Source organism: Hemicordylus capensis, chromosome 3 (genome assembly GCF_027244095.1).
Source record: "Hemicordylus capensis ecotype Gifberg chromosome 3, rHemCap1.1.pri, whole genome shotgun sequence".
NCBI lineage: Eukaryota > Metazoa > Chordata > Lepidosauria > Squamata > Cordylidae > Hemicordylus > Hemicordylus capensis.
Window position 1 is genome coordinate 28,955,402 of NC_069659.1, and position 14,856 is coordinate 28,970,257.

Below are 14,856 nucleotides of genomic sequence, written 5' to 3' on the forward strand. Positions count from 1 at the left end.
TCCTGCATTCGCAGCCACCCCACTTGCAGCCACACCTCCACTCCACCACTCCCAGCCTCTTCTCCACTCCCCTACTTGTGGCCACCCCACTCACAGGTACCCCTCCCCTCCCCCACTCGCAGCCACACCCTCTCCTCTGCTTCCCTACTCATGGCCACCCCTGTACTCCACTCACCCACTCGCAGCCACTCCTCTTGCAGCCTTCCACTCCCCCCCTCAGCCCCCCCCTTCCACTCCACCACTCGCAGCCACCCCCTCCCCTCCTCCACTCTCCCACTCCATCACAGCCACCCCCTCTCCCCCACTCTCAGCCTCCCCTAACAGCAGCAAGATGCTTCTGTTCAGGCAAATCGCATTTGAAATGTAAACAGTAGGGGGAGCAGTCTTGCAGGAACTAACAACATGGAAAAACCAGCAACTTTCTTAGGCTGGTTATATGACGTCATAGCACTATATTGCAGCAATTAAATTCGAAACAAGGCATTGGAAAGATGAACAACACCCTGCTGTCAGTGTAGGGACTGTGATGTCACAACGCAGGAAGTGTGGAAGCACACTTCAGAGATACGATGTGACCCCGTTGCGGGGTTTAATCTGGAAAGCGCCCAGATGCCTCTGAGAAGCCCACATGGAAGAAGCCCCTTCCTAATGATCCCTAGCATGGAATAGGCCTTTTTCACAGCTGCCACAGATTGAATTGACACTTTCAATGAACTGTACACCACAACCCCAAGATCTATCTCCTGGCCCGTCACCAACAGCTTAGACTCCATGTGAAATTGGGGTTTCTTTGCTCCAATATGCATCATTTTACACTTGCTAACATTGAATGGCCTCTGCTGTTTTGTTGCCCACTCCCACAGTTTGGAGAGATCCATTTGGAGATCCTTGCAATCTCTTTTGGATTTCACTACCTTAAATAGTTTGATGTCATCTGCAAATTTGGCCACCTCACTGCTTACTCCAACTTCTAGATCATTTATGAACAAGTTAAAGAGCACCAGTCCCAGAACCGATCCCTTGGGGACCCCACATCTTTCTTCTGTTTCCACTTCTGTTTCCTCTTCAATCAGTTCCAACCCATACATTAAGCTGTCCCTTTATCCCATGACTACTAAGTTTTCTCAAGAGTTTGATGAAGAACTTTGTCAAAAGCTTTTTGAAAGTTCAAGTATACTATGTCAACTGAACGTGAGAACATAAGAACAGGCCTGCAGGATCAGGCACAAGGCCCATCTATTCCAGTATCCTGTTTCACACAGTGGCCCACCAGATGTCTCTGGGGAGCCCATAGGCAAGAGGTATGTGCATTTCCTCTCTCCTGCTGTTGCTCCCCTGCAACTGGTATTGAGAGGCATCGTGCCTCTGAGGCTGGAGATGGCCCACAGTCACCAGACTAGTAGCCATTGATAGACCTGTCCACCATGAACCCCTGCTAACTTGGCAAAGAGACACCTTTTAATGTGGTGATTCTCTTTATTTAGCAGGGGGAGAGTAACTGGCCCTGTCCACCCCCAGCACAGTACTTCCAGTGACTGTTGCTGGTGTCTATCTTATGTTTCTTTTAGATTGTGAGCCCTTTGGGGACAGGGAGCCATCTTATTTATTTATTATTTCTCTGTGGAAACTGCCCTGAGCCATTTTTGGAAGGGCAGTATAGAAATTGAATAAATAATAATAATAATATAATTAATTAATCCGTCTAAGCCGCTTTTAAAGCCATCCAAGCTAGTGGCCATCACCACATCCCATGGCAAAGAATTCCATAGATTAATTATGCACTGTGTGAAAAACTACTTCCTCTTGTCAGTCCTAAATTTCCTGACCTTCAGTATAATGGGGTGACACCTGGTTCTAGCGTTGTGAGGGAGGGAGAAAAATTTCTGTCCACCCTCTCCATTCCATGCATAATTTTGTATACCTCGATCATGTCTCCCCTTACTCGCCTCTTTTCCAAGATAAAGAGCCCCATATGCTGTAGCCTAGCCTGCTAAGGAAGGTTTTCACGGCCCCTGATCGTATTGGTTGCCCTCTTCTGCACCTTTTCCAGTTCTACAATATCCTTCTTAGGATACAGTGACCAAAGCTATACGGAGTTCTCCAGATGTGGCTGCACCATAGATATGTATAAGGGCATTATAATATTAGCATTTTTATTTTCAATCCCCTTCCTAATGATTCCTAGCATGGAATTAGGCTTTTTCACAGCTGCTGCACACTGAGCTGACACTTTCAAGGAGCTGTCCACCACGACCCCAAGATCTCTCTCCTGGTCAGTCACTGACAGCTCAGATCCCATCAGCATATAAGTGAAGTTGGGATTTTTTGCTCCAATATGCATCACTTTACACTTGCTTACATTGAACCATATCTGCCATTTTGTCTCCCATTCCCCCAGTTTGGAGAGAGGTCTTTTTGGAGCTCCACACAATCTGTTGTGGATTTTACTGCTCTAAATAGTTTAGTGTCATTTGCAGATTTGGCCACTTCACTGCTCACCCCAACTTCTAGATTGTTTATGAACAAGTTAAAGAGCACTGACCCCAGTACCCATCCCTTGGGGACCCCACTTCCTACCTACCTCCATTGTGAAAACTCTCCATTTATTCCTACTCTATTTCCTGTCCTTCAACCAGTTACTGATCCACACATCAACTTGTCCCCTTATTCCATGACTGCTAAGTTTACTCAAGAGCCTTTGGTGAAGAACTTTATCAAAAGCACTTTGGAAGTCCTACTATGTCAACTGGATCACCTTTATCCACATGCCTGTTGACACTTTCAAAGAACTCCAAAAGATTAGTTAGACAAGACTTTCCCTTGCAGAAGCCATGCTGGTTCTCCTTCACCAAGGCCTTTTCTTCTATATGTTTAACAATTTTGTCCTTAAATATGCTTTCCATCAATTTACCCGGCACTGAAGTTAAGCTGACCAGCGTGTAATTTCCTGGATTTCTCCTGGATCTCTTTTTTGCAAATTGGAGTGGAGTAACAGCAGGAGAGAGGGCATGCCCTCAGCTCCTGCCTGTAGACTTCCAGCAGCATCTGGTGGGCCACTGTGTGAAACAGGATGCTGGACTAGATGGGCTTTGGGCCTGATCCAGCAGGGCTGTTCTTATGCTAGGAGACCAACAATTTCACATTTGAGTTCCTTCAGAATTCTTGGGTGGTTGCCATCTGGCCCTGGCAATTTGTTAATTTTTAGTTTTTCAAGATGGTTTAGAACATTTTCCCTTGTCACCTCAAATTGGGTCACTTCTTCAGCTGCTAAATCTGAAAAGCTCAATTCTGGAGAGGGTATATTGATGCAAAGAACTCATTCAGCTTCTCTGCAGTCTCCTTATCCTCCTTAATAATTTCTTTCACACCCTCATCATCTAAGGGTCCAACTGCCTCCCTGGCAGGTTTATATTTAAAGAAGTTTTTGTTATTCCCCTTGTCACTTCTAGCTATATGCTCCTCAAGCTCTCTTTTTGCATCTCTTATTGTCTCCTTGCATTTATTTTGCCAGAGTTTATGTTCCTTCCTGTTCTCTTCATCAGGACTTCCATTTTCTGAAGGGAGACTTCTTTCCTTTTATTGCTTCCCTGACTCTACTTGTTAGCCACCCTAGTATCCTCCTGGTGGTACCTTTCCTTCTCCTTGGTATACATTCCAACTGTGCTTCTAGTATTGTGGTTTTAAACAGGTTCCATGCTTTCTGGAGTGATTTGACCCTCCTGACTTTCCCTTTCAATTTCCTTCTTACCAGTCCCCTCATTTTTGAGAAGTTTCCTCTTCTGAAGTCCAGTGCATCTGTGTTGGACTTCCTTGACAATTCTCCACTTACATATATGCTGAATTGGATCACACTATGGTCACTGCTACCCTGTTCTGCTACTCTGACAACTCTGGATCACCTTTATCCACAAGCCTGTTGACACTCTCAAAGAACTCCAAAACGTTGGTGAGGCAAGATTTACCTTTGCAGAAGCAATGCTGCTTCTTTTTCAGCAGGGCCTGTTCGTCTTTATGTTTAACAATTTTAGTTTTGAGAATGCTTTCTGTCAATTTGCCTAGCACGGACATCAAGCTAACCGGCCTGTTATTTCCCGGATCCCCCTAGATCCCTTTTAGAAAATTGGTGTTACATATTTTTGCAAGGAAGTCAGCAATTTCACATTTGACTTCTTTAAGCACTCTCGGGTGGATGCCATCTGGCCCGGCAATTTGTTAATTTTTTTCCTAGGCTAGGTGATCATGGGAATAGCCTCACAGTGTAGCTTTACTCTGTAGTGGACTGTCAAAACATTTTAAAGGATACTTTATTAACTGCTGCTCTTATGTGGGACAGTTACCTAAAATGCATTATTCATTCATTTTGCTTTATAGGCGGGTCGTCTGCTGCTAAGGAAATTAATTGCAGAAAAACAGAAGATCCCTTGGAACCTAATTCAGTTACAAAGAACTGCAAAAGGCAAACCTGTCCTGGCTAATAACTTAAACAGCACCCATTCTAGTTTAAATTTTAATGTCTCTCATCAAGGGAATTATGCAGTTCTTGCTGCTGAGCTGGACTATCAAGTGGGCATTGATATTATGAAGACCAGCTTGCCAGGTAATACATTCTAAATATTAGTTCATCTTTTACACTGATGACTTACATACTATGCTAGTACAGGAATGAAACTGCCGGTTTGTGCCTGTATTGCAGTTTACAAAGTGATATTGTGGTGCTTGTGAAACTGCTGCCAAGTGGTTGGCTGAGCTACTCTGATGTCACAGAGGACAGGGATGGATCTGTGCATGCCATTGGCTGAGCTGCTCAGAACCTAGAGAGACAGACAGGGCAGGTAAAAGCTATTGGGAAAAGAGTATTCAGCAGACCCAGTACAGCAAGGGGGTTGGGCAAAGGAAGGCCAGAACAGGGGACAGTTAAAAATAAGAGCAAAAGAAGAAGGCAGAAGGAGAGCCTGAGTGCGTCATCAACCTGGGGCGGGAGGGAGAGGATAGAGGGGAAGAGCGTGTGCGCACGTATGTATGTATAAATAAAATCAAGCCAGAAACTGCAGAAGCTGAAGTTCACACATTGTTTGGAAATAACCAACCTTTTGCTACAGCCCTCTAGTTTTAATGTATTCCAGTTCTGGTGGGAATCACATCTATGTAATACCAAAAGCTGTATAATTGGATATATGCAGAGATCAATTGTAATTAATTGAAACTATAGAGAGCATGAGAGGCAATGCATTTTGCATCACAATCCAATGTATGTTGGATTGGAAGTAAACCCTAAAAAGTTAACTAGGACTTACTCCCTATGAAATATGTATGAAGGCTGGACCCTTAAATAGTGCTTGAAAAATATTGGGGAGTAAGGAATTAAGGCAAAAGTGATTGCATGTAATAGAAATATCAGAAATAAAAAGGAATATAAAGATTTGTCAATCAGGTTGGAGGGGTTGAAGTAGAAAAAGGAGAGAAAATAGGTGTGTGGTTAGGTAGTGGACTAAAACTGGTTTTTCAGTTGAAGTGCAGAATATAATGAAGAGGGAGGTTTGGTTTGGGCAGACCTCTGAGACAATGAACATACGAAGCTTCCATATACTGAGTCAAGCCATTGGTCCACCCAGCACTGTGCTGTCTACACTGCCTGGCAGCAGACAATAAGACCAGGAGGTCTTATTGTCTGCTAGAGGTCTTATTGTCTACCACAAGACCAGGAGAAGAGCACTCCTCCTGGTCTTGTGGTAGCAAGCATCACTTGTCCCCTTAGCTAGCAGGGTCCATCCACCCTGGTGGCATATGAAAAGGAGACTAGAAGTGTGAGCACTGTAAGATATTCCCCTTAGGGGATGGAGCCACTCTGGGAAGAGCATCTAGGTTCCAAGTTCTCTCCCTAGCATCTCCAAGATAAGGCTGAGAGAGATTCCTGCCTGTAACCTTGGAGAACCAGGCTGCCAGTCTGTGTAGATAATACTGAGCTAGATGGACCAATGGTCTGACTCGGTATATAGCAGCTTCCTATGTTCCAGCCCCACAAGGTTTCAGGCAGATGTCTTTTCCAGTCTTCCCTGAAGATGCCAAGGATTAAACCTGGGGCTCCTGCATGCAGAGCAGATGCTCTACCACTGAGCGATGTCACCATGCTCTGAGAAACCTCCTTGAACCTAGCTACTAAAAGAAGTGTCAAAAACATATATCACATCCTGAAATATGAGAGGAAATTAGGGAAAGAACTGAGAGAACACGGATTCTCGAGGGCATATATTTGGGGATGCTGAGGTGGCACAAAAGTATGCTTAGTTTTGTTTTCCTTTCCCAGATAGGAGGAGGTCTTCAAAAACTGCAGTGACAAAATAAAAGCCACAGTCTTTTCTTTATTTAACATCCAGCTTGATGAAGAGGTCTGGAGAGCTTGAAAGCTTTCTTCAGATTTTGTGTCTTTTCGATTGGTCCTACTAAATAAAGGTATTCCTTGATTGTGGCTTTCGGATTGTTTTCTGGTGGACCCACACAGCTACCTACAATGTCTCTCCCCCCCATCCCCTAGTGTTTTACTGACAAAGTGTTTATCCTAAGAACTTCCACCGGGTGGTAGTATTGCTCTGTAAAGACTTCTAAAAAGTTTAGGATTTCTATCTCAAATTACCAAAGCTCTTGCATGGGTTGCGAGTTGGTAAAATTTATCTGCAATATTGGGAAAAGGGAGATTGGGGTTTTTTAAATATGTGAAGTCAGATTTTTTTTTAACCTGAATCCATGACAGTTACACTATAAAAATAAATGAGTTTGTTCCTCCTTCCTTACAAACTTATCCTATGAGGAAAGGCTGTAGATTAACAGATAATTCTTAGCAGCCTCACTAAGCATTTCCTAAGACTCTTCAAGAGAAGCCTTGACAGTTAGATATGTAATGCAACTTTGTAGTGTAGCTCTGCTATGTGGGCGGGGGCGGTAAAAGGAAAGATTGTGCCATCGAGTCACTGTCAACTCCTGGCAGCCACAAAGCCATGTGGTTTTCTTGGTAGAATACAGGAGTGGTTTACTGTTGCCTTCTCCCACGCAGTATGAGATCTTCCTATATCGCTGCTACCCGATCTAGGAGGGGTTTTTTTTTTGCATTTTTTTACATTTTATATTCCGCTCTTCCTCCAAGGAGCTCAGAGTGGTGTACTACATACAGACAATGGACACTTGACAAAATTACTGGACTTCGTGGCGGTTACAGGGAAGTGGGTAAATGGACTTCTCTTTATCCCCTTTACAAGTGTAGCATACTTAGAAAAGAAACAGGGCTGTCTGGGAAATAAAGATTTTATTAAATAACTCTGTCTCTGAATATTCTCGTCTAGGCACCGAGACTCATGACTGCCTGGGATTTGTCAAGTCCTGAGAGATGGTCACAGCCATTTAGAGCTTTAAAGGTCAAAACCTGCTCTTGGAATTTATCAGAAAAACAAATTGGTAGTCAGTGAAGATGGCATAATATTGGAGTTGTATGCTGTGACCTGCAAGCGTCCGTTGACATCTTGGCAGCCGCAGTTGTAGGCCCATTAAAGGTTCCGAACTGTCTTCAAAGCTATCCCCATGCAGAGTGCATTAATGATAGTAATCTAATCTGGAAGTAACTAGAGCATGAATGACCGAGGCCAGGTCCAGTCATTCATACCCTCATCACTTCCAGATTGGATTACTGTAATACGCTCTGCATGGGGATGTCCTTGAGGATGGTTCAGAAATTCGAAGGGGTCCAAAGATGCCAGTTTGAAACATTTGTCTGTCTTTTTAAATTTATTTATTTATTTTTATTTATTTGATTTCTATACCGCCCTTCCAAAAATGGCTCAGGGCAGTTTACACAGAGAAATAATAAATAAATAAGATGGTTCCCTGTCCCCAAAGGGCTCACAATCTAAAAAGAAACATAAGATAGACACCAGCAATAGTCACTGGAGGTACTGTGCTGGGGGTGGACAGGGCCAGTTACTCTCCCCCTGCGAAATAAAGAGAATCAGCACATTAAAAGTGCCTCTTTGCCAAGTTAGCAAGGGTTTCTGCTTTGTTGCTTGTACAAAGATAATCAGTTTTTTTGGCCAAAGAGACAACTGCATTTCAAGAGACAACTGTCAGCTGCCCAATTTTGCTGCTTTGCTTTTACTTGTGAAAGTTGTGTTGCATTGTTGGGAAAATGTCTTAAATGCCCCCAAGCTCTCCTTGTGCAAAATCAATTTTTCCTTCAGTTCAATTTGCTTATATAAACATAAATGTGTGAAGTATGGTTAAGTAAATTAAATTATTTGTATGGCCAGTTTTTAAAGAATGCTAGACAGCTTGTCCAGTAACTTTTCATGTCTTTGATATGTGCCTCTTTCTTTGGACAGTCTCATTAAAAGACAGTAAAATATAATCCAACTAAAGTTAAGCACTTTTCTTGTCCTCCTCATTTCAAGGGGATATCTATGTTTTGCTGTGTTTTGTTATGGGTAGATTCAGATGACATGCAAAAAGCTGATGACATGCAAAAAGCCCGGGTTTGGAGAGAAATCGAACTTCCTGTGGGACGGCAGCTATAAGCTCTACGTCTTCAGCTCTACTTATGGTTATGGACCCATCATTTGTAACCAACTTCAGATCTTGGGTGCAGATGCCGGCTCCAGAACCATAAATAGGGCTGAAGAAGCCAGCACTGGCAGGTTTGGACAACATGACCAATGTCAGCTTATCGCCCCTCCCACTGAAAGTGGAGCTTGCCTCCAAACTCCAGGAATTAGATGGTCAGTTTTTCCCCATGTTTAAACCCATCCGTTGAGATCAGTGGAAACTAAGCATGCTTTAGGTTTTGGGAGGAGTGATCGTTCTGTTGTGGAACATATGTTTTGCATGCAGAATGTCTCAGATTCAATCTTTGGCATCTCCAGTTAGGTCTGGGAAAGACTCCTGTCTGTAACCCTGAAGAGTTGCTGCCAGTCAGAGCTACATGGACCAGTGGTTGGACTTGGTAGAAGGAAGCTTCATGTGTTCATATGTAGTTAGGTTTGGCTGGATCAAGCCTTAAGACAATTGGCCCACAAATGTAGAATACTGATACCTGAGTGGAATGCAGAGTACAGCATTTCAGGACATTTTAGACTCTGTGGCACACAGAGGAGATTTTTCTACATCTCTGTGTGTGTGTGTGTGTGTGTGTGTGTGTGTGTGTGTATATATATATATATATTTACATCTTTATTAATAATTTGTAAATGTTTTGCTGTGAAAAGCTGATAATGGAAGTGGAAAGGATGCATTATCTGTTGGCGGCGGAGTGTGTGTGTGTTGTGTTTTTAAGCTGCTCACTTATCTATCTCCTTACCATTCTAATAGGATCACCTAGTCCCACTTTAACCTCACCTTAAGTGGCTCAGCGGGGAAATGCTTGACTAACAAGCAGAAGCTTGCTGGTTCAAATCCCTGCTGGTATGTTTCCCAGAAACACCTAAATCGGGCAGCAGCGATATAGGGAGATGCTGAAAGGCATAATCTCATACTGCATGGGAGGGGGCAATGGTAAACCCCTCCTGTATTCTACCAAAAGAAAACCACAGACTCTGTGAGCACCAGGAGTTGAAATCGACTTGACGGCACACTTTGCCTTTAGTCCTACTTTGGTAGGATGAAAGCATTTAATATCCTACAAGGAATTATCCCACTGTGTCATCATTGTTTTTTGCATTGTCTTCCTACAAACAACCCTTGTTTTTAGAGGTATAAAGTTTGGTGCTTCTGAAAATGAGCACTTCAGACATCTGAGGGAAAATGTCAACTTCCTTTATATGGCTTCATGGAAATAATTGCTTGTAGATTATTTTCAATGTGTGGCACTGGCAGTGCATAAGAAACTATTTTTGGCCCTGCAAAGCATGGCATGACGAAGGGTTTCAAGCTAGTGCTCATTATTCTGATAGCATTCAATTGCTCTCTGATTTTATGTTTGCCATTGCAGCCTAAGGTGATGAGTTTCTACAGTAGTGCAATTAAAATCTGCTTCTGCGCTGCAGCAGCTGGGAGACAAATATGCAGGTAGTCATGATGAATTAGCAGCCATGGACCAACAGAAGGGTGTGCTGAAGTTGGCTGGTACAACTATCTTCCTGAGAAAGGAGTGAGTTGTGGATGGCCAGCACCTCAGTCCACAGCCACTGGGGTCCTGCTCACAAGTTCTGTTTAATACATGAGCCAGCTGGGGTGGTTGGTACTATCGGGGGGGATGAATAGTAATTGTGATTTTTTTTTTTTTGGACAAGGGCTGCACCCCTAAAATTTTGGAGATCCAGCTCCAGATGGCATCAACCTTTTGTACTGATAACCCTAATGACCACTAGGAGCATTGGGAGTAGAGATAGTTGGTTAGGGTCTCCTTCTCTTTCCTGTTTATCTCTGCCTCTATGACTCCTCCATTGAATGTACTCAGGAACTTCCTGGAAGTTACTTCTTTCTCCTTCTCCTTTTCCTCCTCCTCCTCCTCTTTGCTCAGTCAACAGGGATACGCAATTAGTTTAACCTTACATGAATCTCTATGTGTATCATTTACAAGCTGTTGCCCCTGAGACCCTGTTAACTTCTGCTGTAATGGGAGTGAGTTAGCTCCTGAAATATTCTGCTATATATATTGAAGTAGCCTGCCCATAAACCCTTACAGGTTTGGGCACCCCAGGCTCAAACTTCAAATATTACTTATCTCCAACATAAAGTTGGTGATAGCTCTTCAATATTTTCCACATGTCCACAGGCTTTTATTGTCCTGACAATCAGGCCTGCAGTGACCAAATTTGCAATGGTGTTTTAAAATCTTTTTAAACTTTTAAAAACACAAAAATCACTATAAAATTTCATTGATGTCGAAGGAGGAATGGAAATGAAAATTGGCAGGAGTGTCCTCCAAAGATTACTCCATGAAGAGAGTACCAGAGTTTGTTCATTGCTGTAACCCTTACCCTAACCCTGTGCTCTGCACAAAAATGGCTGCAATTTTACCCTAATCATGTGGGGATGGGGGTAAAGAAGTGGTGATTACATAGAGAATGCTGTAAATGCAACAATGCGCTTGCCTATTTTCATTTCAGGAGAGTAGACTAGTTGCCAAAAATCACTATGAGCATTCATCCCCTGAGATGGTAACAATGGCTGGCAACTAGAGCTCTGGGTCCCAGAGCAGAGCCTAAGAGCACACAATACAGCCACTTTGCTGAAGCTAAGCAGGTGATCATTGCCTGGTTGGGAGACCCATGCATGCCACCTTTGGGGATGCAGCTGTAGCCCAGTGTAAGAGCATCTACTTTGCATGTTGGAGGTCCCGGTTCAATCACTGGCATCTTCAGGTAGGGCTGGGAAGGACTCCTGCCTGAAACCTTGGAGAAGCCATTGCCAGTCAGTGTAGCTAATACTGAGCCAGATAGATCAATGGTCTGACTCAATATAAGGCAGCTTTCTACGCTCTATATTTATCATAGGATTGGATTTGGTCTGGGAGCCTTCAGATGCTGTCATAAGAACATAAGAATAGGCTTGCTGGATCAGGCCCAAGGCCCATCTAGTCCAGCATCCTGTTTCACACAGTGGCCCATCAGATGCTGCTGGAAGCAACAGGCAGAAGTTGAGGACATGCCCTCTCTCCTGCTGTTACTCCCCTGCAACTGGCGCTCAGAGGCATCCTGCCTTTGAGGCTGGAGGTGGCGTCAAAGTCCAAGATCATAATTTTATTTATGTATGTACTTCACTTTTATCCTGCCATTCTTTTAAATATATACTCAAAGCCTATCGTAAGATGAAAAAGAAAAGATGAAGTGTCCTCTCTCTGAACGGCAAAATGACGTTGGGAGGGTCTCTAAATTTTATATCTTGGAGGAAAGAAGATACTTAGTTTCCACAATGAATTATTTTACTTGGCTGGAATTTCCGAGGTATAGGAAAGCTTTTACCTTGGTTCATTGCCACTGCTTACCCTCGGCGGTCCTAGAAGGGCGTTATAGAGGGGTTCCACTTGCTGATACTTTGCCTTTGTGGGCTGGATCAGGTCGAAACTATCAAACATGTTTTATTATTCTGCCTGTTCTACAAGGATATTCGTGAATCTTTCATCACTCCTTTGTTATATAAATTCCTGGTCGACAGGAGCAATTTTATTCTTTCTTGTTGCTTTCGGATTCAGTTTGTAATTACATCTAATGTTGCTAAATTCTATGCTGCCGCCATAAATATATGTCACTGGATGGTTAATAAGGAAATTTTATTGTTTTAATTTTTATTATTACTTTGTTTCCAGTATGGTTAAAATTTTAATTAATTTTAATTTTAACTGTTTCAATCATATATGCTCTGTTTACTGCTGTATAATTGTAATCTTTTTCTTGTTTTGGCCTGTGGCCGTAACATTAAAGATTCTGATTCTGAAGTGCCCTCTCCACAACTTGCATCAAAATCACGGACTGTGATACAAAGACTACAATTTGCCCAGTGCTTGGATCCCCTCTTAGTCTCACTGGGTGCAACCAAAAGAAGGGCAGCCCCTAATAGCTGCAGGGGATTTGCTGGAATGTGTGTGTATTCTTTACTCAGTCGTTCAATGGATGCCATTCAACTTTGTGTTTGGGTGAACATTCTCAGCCTTCACCCTTGTGAAGATCAACTCAGAAGGTAGCAGTAACTGTTATTGGCCTGTTGGCAGGATCCTGACCAGGCTGTGCATAGGGAAGTAAAAATGTCATCTAAAAAAAGACAATGTTGCCCCATTAAATTGGGTACTTTGACTAGCACGATAGGGGTGGCGCTGTAGTGGTAGAGAATGCTCTTTCCATCCGGAAAGCCTGAGGTTTGATTCCTGGTATCTGCAAACAGGGATGAGAAAAATTCCTGTTTGAAACTTGCCAGTCCGCCACTGACTGTTAATATAGGTCAGGCCTGCACAACAAACAGCATGTTTTGTTTTTGGCTCGCGATAGAGCATCAGAGGGGCTCAGAAGCAAGGGTGAGCGGTGGCGGGGAGGGAGCTGGTGGTGCACAGTGGCAGCACCCGTGCCCCCAGTGCCACAGCCCTGCGCCACCTCACCACCACTCCTCTACTAGCTGAGCAAAGAGGCACCTTTTGAAAGTGGCAATTCTCTTTATTTAGCCAGGGGAGAGCAACTGGCCCTATCCATCCCCCGCACAGCATACTTCCAGTGGCTGTTGCCGGGCATCTGCCTTATTTTTCTTTTTTAGACAGTGAGCTCTTTGGGGACAGGGAGCCATTTTTATTTATCTATTTGTATCTATGTAAACTGCTTTGGAAACCTTTTGTTGAAAAGCAGTATATAAATATTCTTCGTATTCGTATTCCTGCTGCCCTTTCCCCCAGCCAGATCGCCAGGGTCAGCTTACAGCCCTGTTGGAAGAACCTGCAACCTGTGGGGCAAGGGGGTGGGGGCTGCCCGGGGTGGGGACACAGGCCCACCCTCCCCTAGCTATAAAAATGCAAATTAAATTTAAAAATAGTTTAAATTATTACATTATTATTTAAATATCATTGAATTTAAAATTATTATTTTTGTTTTAAAATTGACCTTGGTCCCCCACGCACCGAATCACGGTTGGTTTTGGCCCACTGGGGCATTTGAGTTGTGCACCCTTGATGTAGATGATATTGAGCCTGACAGACCAGTGTCCAGCTTCATATGGACATAATGGCATGCAGTGTTCAGCACAGATAGCTTTTCCCAGGATCAAAACACAATGCACAGCTATGCCTGTTGCATTTCTGCCTGTCATGCAATGGTTAATGTTACAGGAGCCCTACTACCAGAGAAGTGTCAAACCTTTGCCTCATTGGCTCTCCAAGCTTCCAGTGAAGTGGAGCAAATAAAAGGTGTGTTGACTGGAGCCCTGTTCAGGCATTATTGTATCCAGGAGGTTTTACAGACAGGGCCTTATGCTGTGGGGTATCCAAGGAGAGAATCTACTTCGCAGCAGATCCGAGACAGTTTAATCCGGGGGGGGTTAGGCAGAGCATTTGCATAGCCCTCAGCTGCTCCCCAACACACATCAAAGACAAGCGTCGGAGCTTAGCAGAAACATCGAGGTTTTTTAAAAAGCCATTGGAAATAGAGGATTATTTTAAGCCAGACATACCTCGGGCTAAGCCAGAATTCGCAGCCTCCCTTCGGGGCCCTGTCTGTCCTGGTCCCTGATAGCCTGCAGGGAGGTCGGGTTAAATCCAGGGAATATGTGGACTGGCACACTCCAATCAGGAGTGCATTTGGGGGGAAAGCCCCTGTCTGTAAAACCTCCTGGTACAGGGAGAATGGGAGAATGAGTACATACCACTGTCCTCTGGGACTGTGTGCCTAGCTCTCCCCTTAGGGGTTTTGTACCAAGGTACTATACTCGGGTACAATAACATGTGAACAGGGCCAGGCTAAACACTCAAAACATTTATGTCTTGCTTTTTAGATTTATTTCTGAATTTTGGCTCTAGAACAGATTTGTCCACGTACTTCTGTCAGTACTTTCAGAATTCATTTTCCATCTCCCCCTACGCTTTTATTCTCTGCTTATATTAATGTTTTCATTTGTCCTTAGGGCTTCTGCTGCTCCTTCAGTTAATGGTTAGCATCTATCTTTTGCTAGGGGAAATCAATTAAAAATAAGTTTAAATTAATTTTACAACTGCTGACGCAAAGCTAGATTGTCGGCTTTCCAACATTAACACTCTAGAGAGAGTGGCATCCTGATATGATTCATTCAGAAGGAAATTAGACATGAAGATTGCAGCAGTCAGTAATCAGTCTTGTAGCCAAATCCATGCATGGTTACTTGGGAGTAAGTCTCACTGTGTTCAGAGCTGCTTGCCCCCCGGTATGT

General features: G+C 43.5%; 1 protein-coding gene across 2 annotated transcripts in view; it reads left to right on the forward strand.

Annotated features, from left to right (window-relative positions):
- The window catches only part of AASDHPPT (aminoadipate-semialdehyde dehydrogenase-phosphopantetheinyl transferase), a 38,409-nt gene that overhangs the window by 1,045 nt on the left and 22,508 nt on the right, over positions 1-14,856 (forward strand). Inside the window, exons 1-2 of one of the 2 annotated variants that reach the window (XM_053312118.1) lie at positions 1,148-1,301; positions 4,372-4,597. In XM_053312118.1, coding sequence (XP_053168093.1) covers positions 1,179-1,301; positions 4,372-4,597 — 349 coding nt within the window. In that variant the 5' untranslated portion in view covers positions 1,148-1,178. Of the gene's footprint in view, positions 1-1,147; positions 1,302-4,371; positions 4,598-14,856 lie in introns of those variants that run through there. The other variant, XM_053312117.1, reaches the window with a different exon arrangement.